This window comes from Vulpes lagopus, chromosome 6 (genome assembly GCF_018345385.1).
Source record: "Vulpes lagopus strain Blue_001 chromosome 6, ASM1834538v1, whole genome shotgun sequence".
Classification (NCBI taxonomy): domain Eukaryota; kingdom Metazoa; phylum Chordata; class Mammalia; order Carnivora; family Canidae; genus Vulpes; species Vulpes lagopus.
This window is the reverse complement of record NC_054829.1, coordinates 25662739-25682064: the sequence shown is the minus strand read 5'-3', so window position 1 is coordinate 25682064 and position 19326 is coordinate 25662739. Positions and strand designations below refer to the sequence as shown.

At 52.4% G+C, this 19326-nt stretch overlaps 1 protein-coding gene across 2 annotated transcripts in view; it reads right to left on the bottom strand.

Moving 5' to 3' along the window:
* LTBP2 (latent transforming growth factor beta binding protein 2) overlaps positions 1 to 18972 on the bottom strand; it is a 99864-nt gene extending 80892 nt beyond the window's left edge. For both annotated transcript variants that reach the window (XM_041758437.1, XM_041758438.1), the window contains exons 1-2: positions 18324 to 18972; positions 11151 to 11221 (exon numbers count right to left, since the gene is read on the bottom strand). In XM_041758437.1, the coding sequence (XP_041614371.1) occupies positions 11151 to 11221; positions 18324 to 18817 (565 nt within the window). In that variant the 5' untranslated portion in view covers positions 18818 to 18972. The remainder of the gene's footprint in view (positions 1 to 11150; positions 11222 to 18323) is intronic.
* Between the last annotated feature and the right edge of the window lie 354 nt (positions 18973 to 19326).

Below are 19326 nucleotides of genomic sequence, written 5' to 3'. Positions count from 1 at the left end.
CCACTTGACATCCTCACTAAAGCGGTCATGCTTTTGTCCTGAGCCAAGTGTTTGCATCGTGGGATTGGAGCATAAACTCCTCTCTTCAGTCTGCGCTACCCCAAAAAGTCATCCCCAAATGGCTCAAAGTGGTGGTTCCTACTGTCTATCTGTCAAAAGGTACATTCTTATGACAGTTTTTACTGGTCTGCCATAAAATAAAGAAAATAGTTTCTTGTTTTGTAATGCTATATTGCCCATTTAAAAAGTGTCTTTTCTACCTTTTTTTTTTAAATGTTTTTAAATTAGAAGTGCTGGAAAATGGTCGTTTGTATTTCTAAACATCCTCACTTGGCAAAATGAAAAACTGCCTACTGTACTTTGCCTACTGTACTGTGGTGTTTGGGGATATTTTACTGGTACATGAAATCCAAAAGTTTGGGACCCTTTGGCCATAGTGGTAGTGGTCATGTGTCCTCTGGTTGAAAGGAGACTGAAGCAAGACATTCCTGTCAAACAGACCCAGATTTCAGAATTGAAGTTTCAGAGAGGAAACCATCCGAGTCAAAATGGCCAATGGCAGGGGCTCAGCCCTGGTCGGCTGGGAAGTCTCCATGTTTTGTTCTTAGAGCCCCATCTCTCCCATTTTCTCTCGAGAAGAGATCATGCCCTATACTTGAGAAATCAGTCCAGAATGGGGTATTATATGGCTTTATGAGGATTCATTGATTGATGATGGGTAAAGGGTTGTTGAGCAGGATGCCCCATGTCCATGCTGAGCCATGGAGGGCACACCTTCACACACCCCTCCCCCGGCCAGGGGCCATATCCTCAGACAACAGCAAGCGAGGCCCTGTCAGCCTTCCTGTGCTCCTTCGCCAATGCCAGTCCTTAGCCATTCATAATTTAGGCTTCTCCTGAACCCTTGCTTTTCCACACTCTCCTGGCACTCTCTTCCTCACTGAGGATTGGACATGTGGAAAGTTTCAGCCTTGGGAGTTCAGCTCTGTGCAGTTAGCAGGATGCCAAAAGAGAGGGGAATAAAAAGAAAATTTTCTAAGTTGCTTTGAAAGTAAGCAATAGAAGGCATCGTTCCCTCCAACCCCCCACCTCTGGCTATGCCCCTTCTACCTTCCCTCGGCTCCAAACGGCCAAGCAGAGATTTGCTCAGATTTTCCACACAAACCCCTGCCTCTGGGAGGAGACCAAACTCAGAACGGGCAGGCCCAGAGGGATTCTGGAAATAGCTCTCACCGTGTGGCCTGCTCCTACCACCCGCTCAGAGCCTCTGTGATCAGCTACTTGGTAGCAGAAAGAACATGAGGCTGGTTTGACCCGAGCTCAGGCACATCCCTGCCGTGTGACATTGGGCTGGTGACTCAGTTATCTCATCGCACTCTCTAAGGCTGTGCTGTGCACAATAGTCTAATGCTGCAGCCACAAGCTATAGGCAGCTATTTAAAATGAAATTGAGGGGTGCCTTGTGGCTCAGTGGTTGAGCGTTGCCTTTGGCTCAGGTTGTGACCCTGGGGTCCTGGGATTGAGTCCTGCATCGGGCTTCCTCTGCTTATGTCTCTGCCTCTCTCTGTGTCTCCCATGAATAAATACATAAAATCTTTAAAAAATAAATAAAATGAAATTAAAATCAAACAAAATGTAAAATTCAGTTTCTCACAGTAGGCACATTTCCAGTGCTTGTAGCCACATGTGGCTCATGGCTACCATGTTGAACAACAAGATATAGAACATTTCCAACATCATAGAAAATTCTATTGGATTGCACTGCAAAGCTTAAAGAAAAACCACCATACATCGCCTAGTTGCAGAGGTAAGATGGCTTCTGGACTTCTCTTCCACAACTCTTCTCCCAGGGAAAGGCAACAGTCAGTACAGGCCCTGGTTAAAGGGATGGACCAAGCCCTGCAGTGCAGAGGCAGGGCTCCTTTTCAGGTGTCACTGGCTCTTTCTCCAGGGGGGCGCCCCGAGACAACTTCCCCCTCCATCTATGACCTATGAGATGAGCACTGACTTCATGATGGGTCCTGTAACCTTGTGCCTTGCTCTAAGGCCTCTAGTACCATCCCCTCTTGCCTGGAAGATGACCTTTAGCTCCAGATCAGACTCTCTGTTCACCCCCACACCTGAAACTCAGCCCTTCCCTAGATTAAATCTCCATCTTTCCTAAAATCTATGTCAGTGGGACACCAAGAATCTACCCACTGAGTCACCAATCCCTCCCTGAGGATGGGGCCCCATGCCTTTCCACACCCAGAGGCCTTGGTAGACAGGACAGTCTCCTACCCATCCTCAGTATTTACCTCAGCCTTTGCCTTGTGCACCCTACCTTAGGCCTCTACCCAGCGGTTTTGGTTTGCCCTGAAATTCTCTTACAGGGGGTGAGGTGTCTACTTATGCCTTGAGCAGTTTCTCTACAGCCTTGACCTTTGGTTTCCACAGAAAGGAACCCCGATGTCAGATCCCTGAGGCCAAGGAAATCCCTGTCTGGTCGCCACACATGTGTCTTCAGAATTCACCCGGGGACCTGTCCCCTCCAGATGCGGGCTCTGCCCAGGGGCTGTGTCTCCAGGCCCCAACCTCCCAACCTCATCTCTGAGCCCCCCGCTGGCTGTGGGAAAAGTCAGGTCCTCAAGGACTTGCCCTGCTCCTGCCACAGCTGTGCTGGGCCTGCAGCTCAGGACGGCTGGAAACGGCACTGGGGCTCAGGGGCCAGCCAAGCACCCAGCTCCAAAATAGCAGTTGTGTTCACATAAAAGCCTCTAATGAGAGAAAGATGCCGTTTCTTGGCCCCTCGTGCACTCTCTGCAGACGCCGTCTGGCAGGCCAAGTGGGCCTCTACCGTTTGGCGGCCAGAGGGGAGGAAGGGGGTGTGAGTCAGACCTTGGCCCCCAGCCCCTGAGCATGGACCGCCCTGCTAATTGCATTAACAAATGCCACAACACTGGGCCAGTCGGGGGGCCGGGGAGGCCGGAGGCCAAGGGCACAGAGCAGTCCCAATTCCCACCGGCTCCAGCAGGCATGAGGAGGGAGACCATGGGGCAGGGCTGTGGCCCACGGCTGAGGCCTGGGTGTGTCTCCAACTCCTGCCCGAAAGCAGAAGAGTTCTCCGGCTATCCCCACAGCCCGGGGGGCCTTATCTGGGAAGAAGCAGGGCTTTGGAGGCCTCGGTGCCAGAGGGGCCTCTAGAGATGCGAGAAGGATGGGATGGGGTCCTGGGACAGCCTCCATCAGGGATGAGCCCAGGCACCAGCCTTTTCTAGGGGAGCAGCTCTAGGGCATGGAAGACAGTTCTGTGGCAGACACAAAGCCACCAAGCCCCTTCTGAGGCAGCCCCAGGTCCCTGCGCAGGCCCTGGGAAGGTCAGGAGAGGGGGAATACACCACTCCCACTTCACAACTCAACCGAAGCCAGGACAGAGCATGGAAGAGAAAACAACCTTGCAGCCAGAGAGTCCTGTGTTTAAATTCTGTGTGATTTTGGACAAGTCTCTTTACCTCTGTGAGCCTCAGTGTCACCTAGAAAACCATCATGTGTCCAACATTTACTCTTTACCTAGGATAATAAGCAAGACAGACACTGTCCTTTTCTTCATGGAGCTTCCAACTTAGAAGGATGGTCACAGAGCAAGCAAACAAGTAAGTAGAAGCACCAAAATTGAGATATGAGTTGTGGAGGGAGAAAAATCAAGGGGCTAGAATCCAGAATAACAAGGCTGGTGTGGGGAAGCTCTGAAGGAGTGGCTGGGGGTGCTCCTCTGAGGGGGGAGCTTGAAACAGAGATGGGAAAGATGACAAAGAGCCGGCCGCATAAAGAGAGGAGGGAAAGCAAACAGAGCAGCCTGTGCCAGAGCCTGGAGGCAGCGTATTCCAGAATCCCAGGCTGGATTGGGTGGGTAAAGGGGATCTGGGAGATGAGGCTGGGTGGGCAGGAGAGAGCAGAGATGTGTTATGATATGATGTATGGAGAAAGAACCAGAGAGTGGGGAGAGCAGGCAGCGGGCTATAGCTATCACCCAGGAGCTCATACCGGAGTCTTGGACTAGAGAAGCAGCCGGAGAAGCAGGGAGCAGACTTCTAGGAGATTTAGGAAGGTGAAACAAAGAGGAAGATCCCGGTGAGGAAGGTGTCCCGGATGGCCCCCAGATGTTTGACTTGAGCATTCAGGTAGATGGGGATGCCTTTTTTTTTTTTTTTAAGATTTTATTTATTTATTCATGGAAGACACACACACACACACACACACACACACAGAGAGAGAGAGAGAGAGAGAGAGAGAGAGAGAGAGAGAGGCAGAGACACAGGCAGAAGAAGCAGGCTCCATGCAGGGAGCACAATGTGGGACTTGATCCCGGGTCTCCAGGATCACACCCTGGGCTGAAGGCAGTGCTAAACCACTGAGCCACCCGGGCTGCCCAGGGATGCCTTTTAATAGGGCGGGTAACACCTGGGCAGGCGAGCTGGCATAGAGGGAGGGAAACTTTAGACAAGTTTTGGGTGGGGATGTCTGGGGAACATCAAGAGCAGACATTGAGTAGGAATCAGGATGAAGGAGTCTGGAGGTCAGAGGAGAAGTCTGGCTGAAGATATATATTAATCTGGGTGTTGTTAGCCCAGAGACAATGCTTCTATCCATGGAAATACTTTAGATCATTCCAGGTGTGGTATGGCAAGAAAGAAGAGGACCCAGGACTCAGTCCTGGGAAGCCTATGTTTAGTCATTGGGTAGAGGACCATCAGCAGCTAGGGACACAGGAGGGGGCACACAGTAGAGAATCACACCATGACCACTCACCAAGGGCCAGGGGGTTGGGGGCTGACATGTTTAGTGTGGTCCCTGGCACAGAGTGTGGCTGTTATTAATATCGTTGTGTGTTAATTGACAGTTAACAGTGCCTACGAGTGCTCAGTGATAGGGGACAACTAATGCTTGACTTGGCTCCCACTGTCCCCCTCTTTGTGTGGGAGATTTGGAAGATCTGCAGAAAGTCTTGGGGGAAGCCCAACATTAAGATGTTGGGTAGAAGAGGAGATGCCAGCCAAGGAGGTGAGGAGGGGATGGAGGAAGGAAATTGTTAGGCCACCCATGTGATCCTGTACCTACTCAGCCCTTCACCAAACCTGTGCTAAGTAAGCACTCTCCTGGTATCAACAGGACACAGCACCTGGCTTCAGGATCCCCTGGGTAAGAACATCTCCTAAATACTTATTTGAATAAAGAGCCCTGGGGACATAGCCTGTTCACCAGGAGAATCTCAGGTACCCATACGTGGTGAGGAGAGAGATGACGGTCTCTTACTAGGACTGTACCCTTCATGTTAGTTGGGTCTCCACTGAGGTCATGTGATTATTCCCCTTAACTACCTCTCACCTTGCTCTTCTCCACTCCCTGCCAACTACTCATAAGATGAGTCTCATAAGACTCTCATAAGATGGTTCTTCCAGGGACAAGCCACACAGAGCCTCCAGACCCTGGCTCCTGGCAGTTCCTAACCAGTCAGTGAAAATCCCACCCCTGCCGTGATACTTCTCTCTAATGTTTGCTCAGCATTTACCATTATGAGTCCCTGGGCTAACTTCTTTACATGTAATCATTTCTCTTTATTCTTATAACCACAAGGGTTGCTATTCTTATCTCCATTTGGCATATGGAGAAACTGAGGCTAAGAGCAGTTGAGCAGCTTGCCTGAGATCACCATGCTACTAAGTGATGGAGGAAGGGTTTGAACCCAAGGAGTCTGGCTCCAGATTGGGGCTCTTACCCACCTGGCCATAGTTTTGCCCTGTGGGATGAAGTCATTACAGAGATGGGATGAGTAAGGCCACATTAAGGGTGTGTTGGGGGGAATAGGGTCCTCATTGCACTGAGATGTGGACCAGAGTAAAAGCCACCATACACACAGAGGCTCTGGACCAAGAAGGGAGGAACAGATGCCAAGTCACACACCAGGATCTCTGGAGTTTTCTGGAAGAGCTGAGAGAAGTGAGGCAGCAGACGGGGACTTCTCAGCACAGTCCTCGGATAGGCCCTGTACTATTCAGTACATGCTTACTGAGCTTTTCCTTGTGTCCAATGAGCACTTGCCACGACTGTCCCTTCCCTCAGTATCAAGGCCAAACATGTATGGAGCACAGAGAACAGGCCAGCTCCTGAACTAAACATTTAACCGGAGTTATCTCATTTGTCTCTTACAACTCTGTGATGTAGAGACTAACATTAGGCACATTTCACAGGGGAGGAAACTGAGGCACAGAGAGCATAGTAAGCACCCTGCCCACGGCCATATGGCTAAGTGGTGGAGTTTGCCTTTAAACCCAGGTAAATCAGCACAATCTCCAGGGTGTGGATTAAAATGATGGCTAAATTTACCACGTGCCAGGTTCTCTATTCAGACTTGCCCATTTATCTGGAGCACAAGCCCTGTACTCCAGAGCCAGGCTACCTGGATTCTTATCCAGGCTCTGCCGATTCCTGGATGCATGACTTGGATAAAGAGTTAACCTCATTTGTAAAGGGGGAGAAAGATCAAATCTAGCTTATGGAATCATGAGGATGAAAAATTAACAATATAAAGTCTTGAATAGTACCAGACCATGGTAATAGCTAAAGTGTTATTATTATTAATCCTCAAAAACAACACTATAGAGATAGTTATACCCATTTTATGGATGAGGCTGTATGGTAGAAGAGGACCAGTCTCTTGCCTGAATACACAGAGCTGGGATTCAGATCCACAACTCCTTGGATTTACCAAAATCCCAAACAAATGCTCTTTTTTTTTTTAAGATGTTATCCATTTATTCATGAGAGACACAGAGAGAGAGAGAGAGAGGCAGAGACACAGGCAGAGGGAGAAGCAGGCTCGATGCAGGGAGCCCGATGTGGGACTCGATCTCGGGACTCTAGGATCACACCCTGGGCCAAAGGCAGGCACTAAACTGCTGAGCCACCCAGGGATCCCCCCCAAACACATACTATTAACCTCAAGCATGTGTTTGGTGGTGGTTACAGTGGGGGAACCCACCTAACCCCTCCTCTACAGCCACGGGACACCCTCTGCCCTGCCCAGAATAACCTCAGCCTCTAGGCCTCTGTGCTAAAATAAAAGGAGAATTCAAAGAATTCTTCAAACCTTCTTCCCCAGTGTGAGCCTTCAGAAGTCCCCAAAGCTTGTGTGTGTGTGTTGGGGTGACAATGGGGGCGAGCCAGTCTGGGAAAGCTGGACAGTCTTCCAAAAGCCCTAACTATAAACAGGATCCAGTCAGCCCACACTCTCCAGCGCTCCCCCTCAGGAAGGACCTCAGGCAGGCCCCCAGCAGCTGCCTCCACAAATATATAAACACATAAATCCTGTGGCAGAGCTGGCAAGGCCACAGAAGGGAGGGCAGATGCTAAGACCAGAGGAAGGGAAGAGAGCCCAACATCTGACCTTGCCAGGGTGGAGTGAGGAGTTGGGGTTCCACCAATGACCACTGGGGTGGCTCCCAGAGGTCCAAGGACTGGACAGGGACAAAGGGGCCCGCCGGGCAGACAGACTAGTAGGTCCCAGCAACCCAGGATTCTGTGAGAGGTGGCAAGAGGGGGCTGAGGGGTGGCCTGAAGGGCAGGGGGGCAAGGGCTATCCCTCCATGCCCATGAGCAGTGGGTCGGACCCACAGATTTCTGGCAGATACTACGAGGCCAACTGAGTCTCCCCATGGTTCTAGGGCTGGACTTCATTCTTGGCTATGGGGGTAGGTCACACACCCCTCCTTGTCAACTCCCCTCTCCTCCTGGCCAAGGAGACACCCCACATGTGTGAAAGTGCTAGGAAAGAGTCCTGAACATTCTCCGAGTGTTGGCACTCTTGGCTCTGGCCAGGAGGGCAGCTGTGGGGAGGGGGAAGGAAGATACTAACCACGGGGCGGGGGTGGGGGGAGAGCCAGCTGACAGGGTGTGGAGCCAAGAGCCCCACATTCTCCACAGCCAACACCCCACCACCCACGTGGTTCTCGTTAGGCTCTTTAGCAGCAAAATAGCAACAAGCAAACAGCATCAGGCCCAGCTAATTAGCACACAGCCCTTCAGTGGCCAAGCCAACTTCAAGTGGGGAAGGCTAATGCCCACTGGCAATTCCTCCGGGAGAGCTGCCAGCCTGCGTGCCAGGGTCGGGGGGGATGACCCGGGGAACAGCAGGGCGAGAGGACCGGGAGAGAAATACGGGGGCTGAGGACTCCCAGGCTGGAGTGGGATTTGGCAGCACCCTGGAGCATTCCCAGGCTGGGGCACGGGGGTACACACACACACACAGAACACCCTGGAGCATCCCCAGGCTGGGGCACAAGGGTACACACACACACACACACACACACACACGTTGGTTCTGACAGTATGCAGATTCACCCAACCTTGAGTTTCCAGTGTCAAAACCTCAGTTTGGCAGAGACTAACATGGGGAGAACCATGAATGATGAGTTAGGAAATCAAGAATCTCCAGGGCCCCAGGGCCCGAGGGCCGGGAGCCAGGTCCTTGCCCAGAGCCCTGCAGCTGGTGAGGAGCCCACCTCCTCTGAAGCCTACTGTGGTCCAGCTTCAATTCAAATCTCAGCCACCCTCTCTGCCAAGTTCACTGAAACATACCAACCCTCCTCCCCATCTCCAACCCCCAATCCGTCCCCAGGCCTCCAGAGTGCCCCAAGGCTACTCAAAGTGTGGTCCCTGAACCAGCAGCAGCAGCCGCCTCTGAGGGCCTGTTAGAAACTCAGACTCTCCTGTCCCACCCCAGACCTGCTGAATCCAAATCTGTGCTTTAAATTAGATCCCAGAGGAGTCGTGGGAACACCCAGATTTGAGATAGGGCCCCCAAGGCAGATCTTCCTATGACCAACCAAACTCTGCTCAGTAGCTCTGCTCTTTAGTGCTGGCTAGAATTGCCTGCTGGGCTTTAAAAATATACCAGCCCCCAGGCGCCAGCTCCCAACTTCAGGGCTTCTCTGAGCAGGAAACCACCTGGCTACCCACAAGCCTGGCTTCTCTGCCCAGGGGAACTGTTGATTTTGAGTCTTTGATCCCCCTCCAGTGAGTTTGTGACCATAAGCAAGCCACTCGAGGCACACTGTCTTTATCTTTATCATTTTGAAGGACAAGTGTCTTTCCCTCATCTCTGCCACCAGCCACAGAGGGCCTGTCCTCTGAGAGCCCAACTAATCCAGGCTCCCTGAAAAGGAAAGAATTTTCAGGGGGAAAGATCTGCTTTGCTGTATGTTTCTGGGTTTAGGGTTTTGGTTTCTCTACCTTGGAGACCCAAGATTCTGCTTTCGTTTCACCGTCAGGCTGGGAGAGGGTCAGGGTCATGGGGTTTGAAGCAGAACCAAGAGCTTGGTGAGTCAGCATCTCCATCTCCACAGAAAAAGAAGCATCCCCATCTTGTCCCCATCTCATCCCCATTGCAGGAGGCATCAGAATCAGAGCTGAGGGCATCCATCAGGGCTGGGAGCACCACAGGTTTCGTCATATATCCAGACCATTAGCTGTGAAACCCTCACACTGGCTAGGGCCTGGGGCTTGTCGTTGGGCAGGAAGGGGTTCTGGTGAGACCAGTCTTCACAGCCAGGCAGGAGTCTTCATAGCCCGGCAGAAGGTAGCAGCAGGGGCGGTCAGGCAGGGCTCCTGAGCCAGCCATAAAGGTCTAGGGAGCTAACGAGGGCTCAGGAGGGGAGCCCTGGAGTGAGAAGGAGAAAGAGCCAATATCTCTTTTCACCTGTGAGGATTCCAAATTCTAGAAGGCCCCGGCTCACCCAGGGTTGGGAGCGAACAAACCCTCACAGGGAAGAGTATGGGATTCAGAAATCAAAATGCCTGATCCAGCCCTAGGGCTTAGAGTACTGTTAACTTGGCCATGTTTCCTAATCAACCCAAGACGCAGCTTCCTTGTCTGTAAGTGGGAATGATTACTAAATACCCACTCTGTAGGATTACTGAGAGGCTTGGTGATGTACATGAAGAGCTTAGCACAGTGGTGGGCACAGAGCAAATGCTCAGCTGTCAACTACTAGTAGTAGCAGTAATGGTAGTAGTGGTAATGGTAGGAGTAGCCATTCCTAGGTCACAGGTGTAGAAAGTGAGCCCCGGAAAGATAAGGTAAGAGATCTGGCAGCAGGGTATAGTGATTAAGAAGAGGGACCCTGGGGACACCTGAGTGGCTCAGCGGTTTGGCACCTGCCTTTGGCCCAGGGCATGATCCTGGGGTCCTGGGATCGAGTCCAGCACTGGGTTCCCTGCATGGAGCCTGCTTCTCTCTCTGCCTGTGTCTCTGCCTCTCTCTCTGTGTCTCTCATGAATAAATAAATAAAATCTTTTTTTTAAAAAAAGAAGAGGGATCCTGGAGTCAGATGACCTGGGTTCAAATCCTACCATTTTCAGGCCATGTGACCTACCTGTGCCTCAGTTTCCTTCTTTGCCAAATGGATAGTGGTACTCCCTGCCCCCATAGGCCATGTAAAGTGGACTTTGCATAAAATGAGTGCTGCATAGGCATTGGCTGTTGTTGTCACTGCATCTGCCCCGTGAGAGGAGGCTTGGGCATGGAGGCCCTGGCTCTTCCTGTCTCCTGCTCCTTGGTTTCCACATAACTAAGATGATTACTCTCTCTTTTCTCTCGCCTGGGCCAGGCTGCCAGCTTCAGAGTGGTCTAAAGGAAGACTGCTCCAGACATGGGATCAGAGCCTCATCTGATAGCCTCATCCTGGCAGGATGCCTGACAGAGGCCAGGACCAGCAGGGCCAGCGGCCAAGGCAGAGGTGCAATCCCACAGCACACAACGTGAATGGTGCCCCTAGCAATGTGCAATGCAGAGGTTCTGGAGCCAGGCATGTTCTGCAGACTACAGGTGTATGTGGGCACCCAAGGGACCGTATGGACTAGGCAAGTGGGGCACCGACATGGTTGGGCAGCAGGAGGGGAATGCAGGAAGCTTTGAAAACATGAGTGGGAACTTTTATTTGAGAGTTGTTTGCAGCTGGAGGCCTTTTTGAAACCCTCTCCTATCCACTACCTGTTACCTCCATTCTGGAGAGGCAGACTGGGGAAGACACCTCTGCTCCAGGTCCCTGAGTCCCTGGGCCTGGCCAACCTCAAAGGAGAGAGGGGGAGAAGGGTGGGTGGGCAGAGGCACTCACGTTTGATACAGTGGTTGGTGCTGTTTGCTGTTGTCCATCCTGGGCAGCACTGTCCCCCGCAGACATTCCTCCTGTGGGGTCAGCAAAATGGGGTCAACACAAGGGTACTCAGAGTGGTACAATTTCCAGAGCCCCTTTGAGGGTCCCACCCTCTACAGGCAGGGCCCAGGGGAACCCTGCCAGACTGGCCAGACCGTCTTCCTTCTCTAGGGAGTCCATGTGGCCCAGGGGCAAGCACATTATGATCCCGTAGATCTAACCTTGAGTCCTGTCATTCTCTGAGTGATCTTGGGAAACTTCACTCTCTGCATCAGTATGATGAGGTAATAATTCCTAATTGGGTTATTCTCATGATTGAATGAGAGAGAAAATACCTAACACAAAGAAGGCCCTCCCTGGGACAATTAATGACAGTGATCATACAAATGAGAAAAACGTTAAGTTCAGAGAGTTTCAGTGACTTGCCGAGGCTCAGCAATGAGCAAGTGCCAAAGCCAGATTCAAACCTGAGTTTGCCCACCTCTAAGTCATGGTCCAACCCTACACTGCCTCTCACCAAAAAATAAGCACCATGGTCCTTGGCCCAACAAAAGCTGGCTCTCTAAGGGAAGCTAGAAAACACACATAAAACAGCCTTAAGATATGCATCACCTGCCAGCAAATGCACACTGGAGGAGCCTTGGCCCTTGGGCAGGCTGGTGTGTGGTGCAGGTGGAGACAGAGAGACCTGGGGTGAGAATTTCTATTTAAGAGGGGCTTAACCAAACTATGCAAAGAGCCAAGATGTCCGTTGACAGATGAATGGATAAAGAAGATGTGAGATATAAACACACACCATGGAATAATCCTCAGCCGTCAGAAAGGATGAATACTTACCATTTACACTGATGTGGATGGAACCAGAGGGTATTATGCTGAGCAAAGTAAGCCAATCAGAGAAAGACAATGATCACATGGTTTTACTCATATGTGGAATATAAGAAACAGCGCAGAGGATCATAGGGAAGGGAGGGAAAACTGAAGGGGAAGTCATCAGAGAGAGAGAAAAACCATGAGAGACTCTTAACTCTGGGAAACAAACTGGGGGTTGCTGGGCGGGGGGGAATGGAGTAATTAAGGAGGGCATGTGATGGGATGAGCCCCAGGTATGATATGCAACTGATGAATTACTGATCTCTACAACTGAAACTAATAAGGTACTATATGTTAGCTAATTGAATTTAAGTTTTAAAAATCCTAAATAGGGATCCCTGGGTGGCGCAGCGGTTTGGCGCCTGCCTTTGGCTCAGGGCGCGATCCTGGAGACCCGGGATCGAATCCCACGTCGGGCTCCCGGTGCATGGAACCTGCTTCTCCTTCTGCCTGTGTCTCTGCCTCTCTCTCTCTCTCTCTCTCTCTCTCTGTGACTATCATAAATAAATAAAAAAATAAAAAAAATCCTAAATAATTCTAAATTTTAAAAAAGAGAGAGAGGCTTGAGGTGATGAGCTGGTAAGAAGATGAAACTGGGGACTTGAGTTAAGCTGCCTCTGCATAGTGCACACATTCCTTCTGTTTGGGCAGGGGAATGGAACTTACTTTATGGGGGCTAGTCCTTCCCCAGCTACTCCTTGGTGTTCGCATTGGGGGCCCCCACGGGAGATGCTGGTCTGTAGTAACTGCTGAGGCACTCACCCAACTCGCCCAGACTTCACTCTCAAGTATGTGGTGAGGCCCCTGTAGCACCAGCAGCTTTCACCAGTCTCGACTCACCATCTAAAGCCCCAAATCTCTGGCCCCGGGTAACTTCTCTAGAAGTCTGGAGAAGGGCCTTCTGAGGGCCAGGGCCTGGGCCTGACCCTGGCTTTTTGTGGATCCCATTGTTACCATCAGAGACTGTCTACTTGAGCACTCACTGAAACAGGGCAAGTGGGGCAGCAAAGTATGAGCCGGAGGAGCAAGGTGCAGGACAGAGAAGGGGGCCCTTCCTGTAACCTCTGTGGACAGCAGAGTGAGCATCTGGTCTTGTTTACTAGTTCATTTGACATTTGAGTGGACCCCAAAGCTTGTGTGGTTTCTGGAGCCTGAAAAAACATTCAAAATAAATTCCTGCAGCTTGGAAAAGCCGAAGCTCATTTTTAGTTCCATGGCCCAAAGTTGCAGGGAGCTGCCTCCCAGGGAGCTCCCAGAATGTCCTCCCAGCCAAAAGCTGTGCCATCCTGGCCACCTCGAAGCTTCTCTGGACGGCTGCCTTCTGCAGCTTCCTAGCTCTCATCAGGACCCAAGTCACTGGCTTCTGAGGAGGGGGCTGATCCTCATACCCAGGCTTTCTGAGGGTACACGCCAGTGGAAGGGGTGGGCATACGAGCCCTTGGGGGTACTGACAAGTCCTGTTAGAGGCCTACGAGGTCTTCAAAAGGAATCAGACTGCATGCATGCCCTGAGAGTTTTCTAAGAACTAGGGTCTGTTTGTGCCCAGATAGAACAGACTGAGGGGCCTCTTGGCTGGGAGGTCATGGCATGGATCCCAGCCCCAGGAGGCCTCCTGAGCCAGCTGTCACCCCAGATGCCCTCAGGACAGCTAACTATAGGAAGCAGCAGTGAGCCCTGCCCCACTGCCCTATGGTGGTAGAGTCTCAGGGCCCTCGGGAACATAGTGAGGCCTGGTCAGAGTCAAAGGCTGCCAGGAAGTAGCAGCCAGGCTAGGGCTGGAGGGGGCACTCAAGAGATTCAGGTACCCAAGGTGGAGAGAACTCTGAGAGTTTGTTCTAGGCCCCTATTAGAATCTTGGGCAGAGGCCCAGGGAAGTGGGAGATGACCATCAGCAGTCTCTGGCTAACTAGAGAGAGCAGCTAAGTCTGACTAGCTGAGACATATATGACTCAATGGTTCTGACTTCTTGGAAGGTACCACCATGAGATCAGAGGAGCCCAACCTTCCAGGTGACATCTCTCAGCAAACATCAGCTCAGGATCCAGCATCGTGGTCCAAACCTCGGCACATCTGGCTAACAGCCTGGAACAGCTGCTGGTCAACCTAAGACCAATGTGATCATACTGGCCCTTCATTAAAAATCTTCCACAACTCTCTGTTGGCCTCTATGAAGCTGGCCAGGCTCCCATCTGCCCGTGCAGTCTAACTGTCCCCATCACCTGTCCCCTGTCTCCATGACCTTCCACAACCAAGGCTATGATCCTCCAACGCTACAAACTTTGTAGTCTTGCAATGGCACCACATAGGGTCCCATTTTGATGCTTTGCTTAAACTGCTCTCTGCCTTTCCTCTCTTTGCCAATTGAAATCCTTTGCATACTCCAAGACTCCCAGATCAGATGTTACCTCCTTGGTGTAAACCTCCCCTGATATATGCTCAGCCTTCCCCATTCCCCATCCACTGCAATCATTTAGTACTGATTGTCTCAGGTCATTGGTCTTATGTGGCCCCATCTTGACTATATTGAGAATTCTTTTTTATTCTTCTTTGGGTCTAACGCGATGCCTGACACGTGATATACATTTAATACTTCTTTGTTTCACTTAATCCACTGTTTCCCAAATAATGGATGAGCCACACCCAGGTTAGGAAAGGAAGTTTTAGGTTTCCACAACCATAGCATTCAACAATGCGACTCATGTGGTGAGAAAGTTATCCCCTTTTCAGTTACCTTTCTAGCCTGATTAGATCAGTTAAAAAAAAAAAAAATTGAGGTTGGGTCTCCATGCCAGGTCCTTCCCCCAACACTTGCTAGTCTCTCTTTTCAATAGGAATGACACACCAGAGGGTTGAGCTTCCTAAGGTAGTGGTGTCTGAATAGAATTTGAGAACATTTTCTTTTCATTTCAATTTTCCGACAATTACCTTCTTTTTATGACAAGTGGTACTATTTTCAACTATGATAGTGATACAAAGTGTCCTTGAAAAATGAATTTATTTGTGGAAAAATGAGCCAAGTACTGTTTGCAATAGCAAAAAAAAAAAAAAAGTAAGTCATCTAAATGTTCAAAAACAGGAAAGTGGACAAATTGTGGTATATTCAGACAATGGCATAATATACCACAGTTAAAATGAATAAACATGGGCTGATTATATTAACGTAGCTAAACTCAAAAATCTAAGGAGGAGGGGAGAAAGCAAACTGTTGGAAGCTGATACAGTATGGTATCACTTATCTGAGTTTAAAATATGCAAAACAATATTGTGTATTTTATGGAGGCATGCATCTGTAGTAACAGTGCAAAAACATACATTGGAATCATGAGTAAATCCGGGGTAGTGGTTAATTCTAGGGAGAGAGAGACAAATTTTTAGGGGAGTTTTCAACTAAAAATATCAAAAGCAAAATATGCCCAAATATTAAGGTCTGAAAAATCTGGATGGTCGTTAGTTATATTATTTCCAATACCTTTTTGTATGTTTGTACAAACCCTTATAATATAAAATACTTTGATAGATAAAATACAAAATCATGCTATTTTAACAGTGTATAAATTTAAAGAAAAATAATAGAACAAGAGGGAAAAGATCAAGGAAAATTTTATGAAAGTATTAGCCTGTGAGGCTATTTCAAGAAACACTGAATATTGTGAAACCTGGCTTAAAAAGTCCCCTATTGACCATAAATTCCATTAGTGCAGGATCTGTGTCTGGTGTGGTTACGATGTTCCCACACACTAGCACTGTGCCTGGCACATGCTTAATATATCTTGTGTGCAAATAAATCCCCACTACATGCAAGTTGTGTGAGGACACGGGCTGTGTTGGCCTCTGCGGTATCTCCAAGGTCCAGCACAAGTGCCTGGCATACAGGAGGCTTTTCAAGTATTTGTTGAATGAATGAAGAATCCCCCGTAGTAGTAATGCAGTTCCAAGCTTCACCAGCAGGTGGCACTTGGTCTTTGGCCCTGAGGAACCCACTAGGCAATTGCCAGAGAGGTCAGCCTGGCCAGAAGCCATTAGCCAGAATGGGCCTGCGGAGAGGAAGCAGATGGACAAGATTGCTACTCAGCTGACTTGGAGTGGTTGGGTGCACGGCCAGAGAAACCCACCCCTCATCAAAGCTGCAGAAAAGAATCTGGGGGAGGAGCCAACCCCAGCATGTGATTCCATGTGTGCACCTGTGTATGACAGGTGCCTATGGGTAACCCCCTGCCCATATCCTTACACACCTGTGCACATATACCAGCTTTATTTTGGTGACAATCTGCTTTGTATATCCCCACCTCATTTCACAACTTCCACTCTCAACCTCCACTATTTTACCTTCCCCCAACTTCCATCTAAATGCCAATGATATAAGCTCCTCCATGATCTGGCCCAACCTATGCCTCCAGCCTCACTCCTATGGCTTCCCTGCACCAGGGTGTCATCCTGCCCCCAGGCCAGTGCCAACAGTGAAAAGCCCTCATTCTTGGGCAGTGCTACACCTCTGGGCCCCACTCCTGCCACCTCCCCTCTGCTTCTCCGCATACTGCCCACCAAGCCCCAGGGACTCGGGCTCCTCTGAGCTCCTCAGCCATAATTGTCCCATTCCGTTATGCTTAATGTGAAGCTTCCGTTACTAGTAAGCACATTCACTGGCACATATCTATTCATCTCTCCAACTCTATTTTAAGTGAGTTGCATTCTCAGCAGGAACAATGCCTTTGTTTTCGAGCCTTCATCCCCTGTCTCAGGCTCTGCACACTTACTCTTAAGAAGCATGTATTCACTTGCACACGTCAGGAAAGGAAAAAAGCTGACACGTGGCTGGTGCTCCATTAACACTTGTTGACTGATCCTGTGTGTAAGGGACTTGGCAGTGCATGGGTCTACTCTCTGCCTGCTTTAAGCTGGGCCTTCCTGGGGCAGCAGGGAGTTCATCTGCTCATTCAACAGATACTTAAGGATCATCTACTGTAGGCAGGCACTGTTCTAGGCACCAGTAACATAGTAATAAAACAAAGCCTCTGATTTCCTAGAATTGACATTAGTGTGGGCAGGGAGACCAGACCCAAAATGCAGAAACAGGTAAAGCACGTGAAGGGAGAGAGGGTGGGGCAGGAGTAGTCAGAGCCGACCTGTCTGAGCAGAGATCTGAATGAAGGGAGGCAATTCTGCTGAAACAGAAAGAGTTCAACAGCCGAGGAAAACCTGGAGTGGAAGGCCGCGAGGCGTGCGGTCCTCCAGTGTAGATCTGCGGGTGCAAGTATCCTTGCTGCCCACTGGGACTCAACTCAACTGGGGAATTGGGCCCAGGCCATAAGGGGCTGCCAGAGCCCTTCCCAGCCTCTCCGATCCTGCCCTCCTCCAGCCCCGCACTGCCCGGGGCTCCCGTGCGCGCCATTCTGGAGACACCTGGCAAACTCGGGCAAGGAAAAGTGCCCCTGGGGATGGGGTTGCCTGGGAGCCTCCCGACGCTGCGAGGGCGCCCCCAGAGGGCGGCAGGGATGCCGGGATGAGGGGGAAAAAAAGCAAATCGCAGGGTTGGGGGAGACAGCCCTGCAGGTTGAGCGAGTCGCGCGGACACCTAGCTGCACAGGGGCACGCACAGACCCCCTCTCCCACGTACCCACTGTGCAGCGTACCCACTGTGCCCCACGTACCCGCTGTACCCCAGCGCAGGCAGGCTTCCCGCCCGCAGCGCCCTGGAGCGCACGCCCCCTCCCACGTCCCGCCACGCGCGGGCCCAGGCCGACCTGCGTCCCAGCTCAGACACTTGTAGCCAAGCCGGAGCTTCGCCGCCAGCCCCGTTCCCCGCTCGGGAGCCCCGACGTCCTCCGCCTACCTGCGCTCTGGGCCCGCTCAACCGCTCTGGGGCCTCAGGCGCCTGGGACGCCCACCCCGCTGCCCCCTCGGGGCTCCCCTCGGACGCCCGCCGCGCTGCGGGTCTGCCCGCACCGTTAGCGGTTAGCGGAGGCCGGGGAACGCACGGGCGCCTTGGGAAAGGATTTAACGTCAGGTCTCAGCGAGCCGGCACGAAAGGGTGACGACAGTGTTTCTCTCTGCCCTCAACTCTTCGGAAATCGGTCAGATCTCCGAGCCTGAGCCTGGGGACCCCGGGGCTTTCCCTTCGGTCCTGAGGCCGGGGGGTCGGGGGGGGGGGCCAAGGGCACGAGCCGGGGGCCCTCTCCTCTCGCCTGCGCATCGCTCCACTAGTGAGCACATGGAAACCCGCCCTCGCTCCCCCGACCCCAAGCTTCCCTCTGCAGTGCTCACCCCGTCAGCCGCCCTCGCGGCGGGGTTGGGGGCGCAGCCCCGGGCCGCTGGAGGGTTCCGAGGCGCGGGAGAGCCGGGGCGACCCGCGCGCGGGCTGCGGACTGCTGCTGGCCCACGGGGCTGCTTCTCCGGGTCTGCGCAGGTGGCTGGGCTCGCCGGGGCTGCTGCGCGCGGGGCGGCCTCCGGGCCAGCGCGTCGGCGGGCCTCCGGGGGCTCCCCCAGCCCGGCTGGGCCCGCTCCGTGGGCGGCAAGCCCGGCGCTGGCGCGTCCTGCTCTCGGAACAGACTGTACACCTTGGCTGCAGGCGCTGCGGGGTGACTGCCCCCGGGGCGGCGCAGCCGATTCGCGTCCCTGCCAGCCAGCTCGTATCTTCCCACCGGGTCCCTCTGAGCATGGCCCATGCCCACGAAGAGAGCCAGGGTGAGGGCCAGGAGGCCCCCACAGGGGTTCCGCGGGGCGCGCCCGGGGCCGCGGTGGGTGGCCGGGGGCCCCATGGCGCCGGGGGCCACTGGGGAGCGGCGAGCGGGGGGAACTGCCCCGGGGGCTTGCGGCGGCTGCGCTGCGCTCCCCGGCGGCGGCGGGCTCCCCGGGGTCTAGGGGCTCCGAGCCAGCCTTCCCGGGGCGAGGGCCGCGCGCCCCGAGCTGGGTCGGCTCCTCTCCAGCGGGCGCGCACCGCCGCAGCACCTTCGCGCCTTCTCCCCGTCTCTGCAGCCTTCCGAAGGGGAGACGGACGCTTTTATTTTTGGAAACCTCCCCCTGTTTTTCGTCTCTTTTATCTACACCGTGCCCCCTCCTCGGAGGGACAGCTCAGCCCCCTCATTACGGGAGAGGGAGAGAGGAATTCCAGCAACACCCACTTTGGCACCGGGAAGCGAGCGGGCGGCGAGGGGGGTTAACCCCTGAGGAGCTGGGGGCAGCGCCCGGCCGCCCCGACGGCTGGCAGGGGAGACGGCGCCTGCCGGGACAGGGGCCCCTGGTCCCCTTCTCTCGTCCTGCTCAAGCT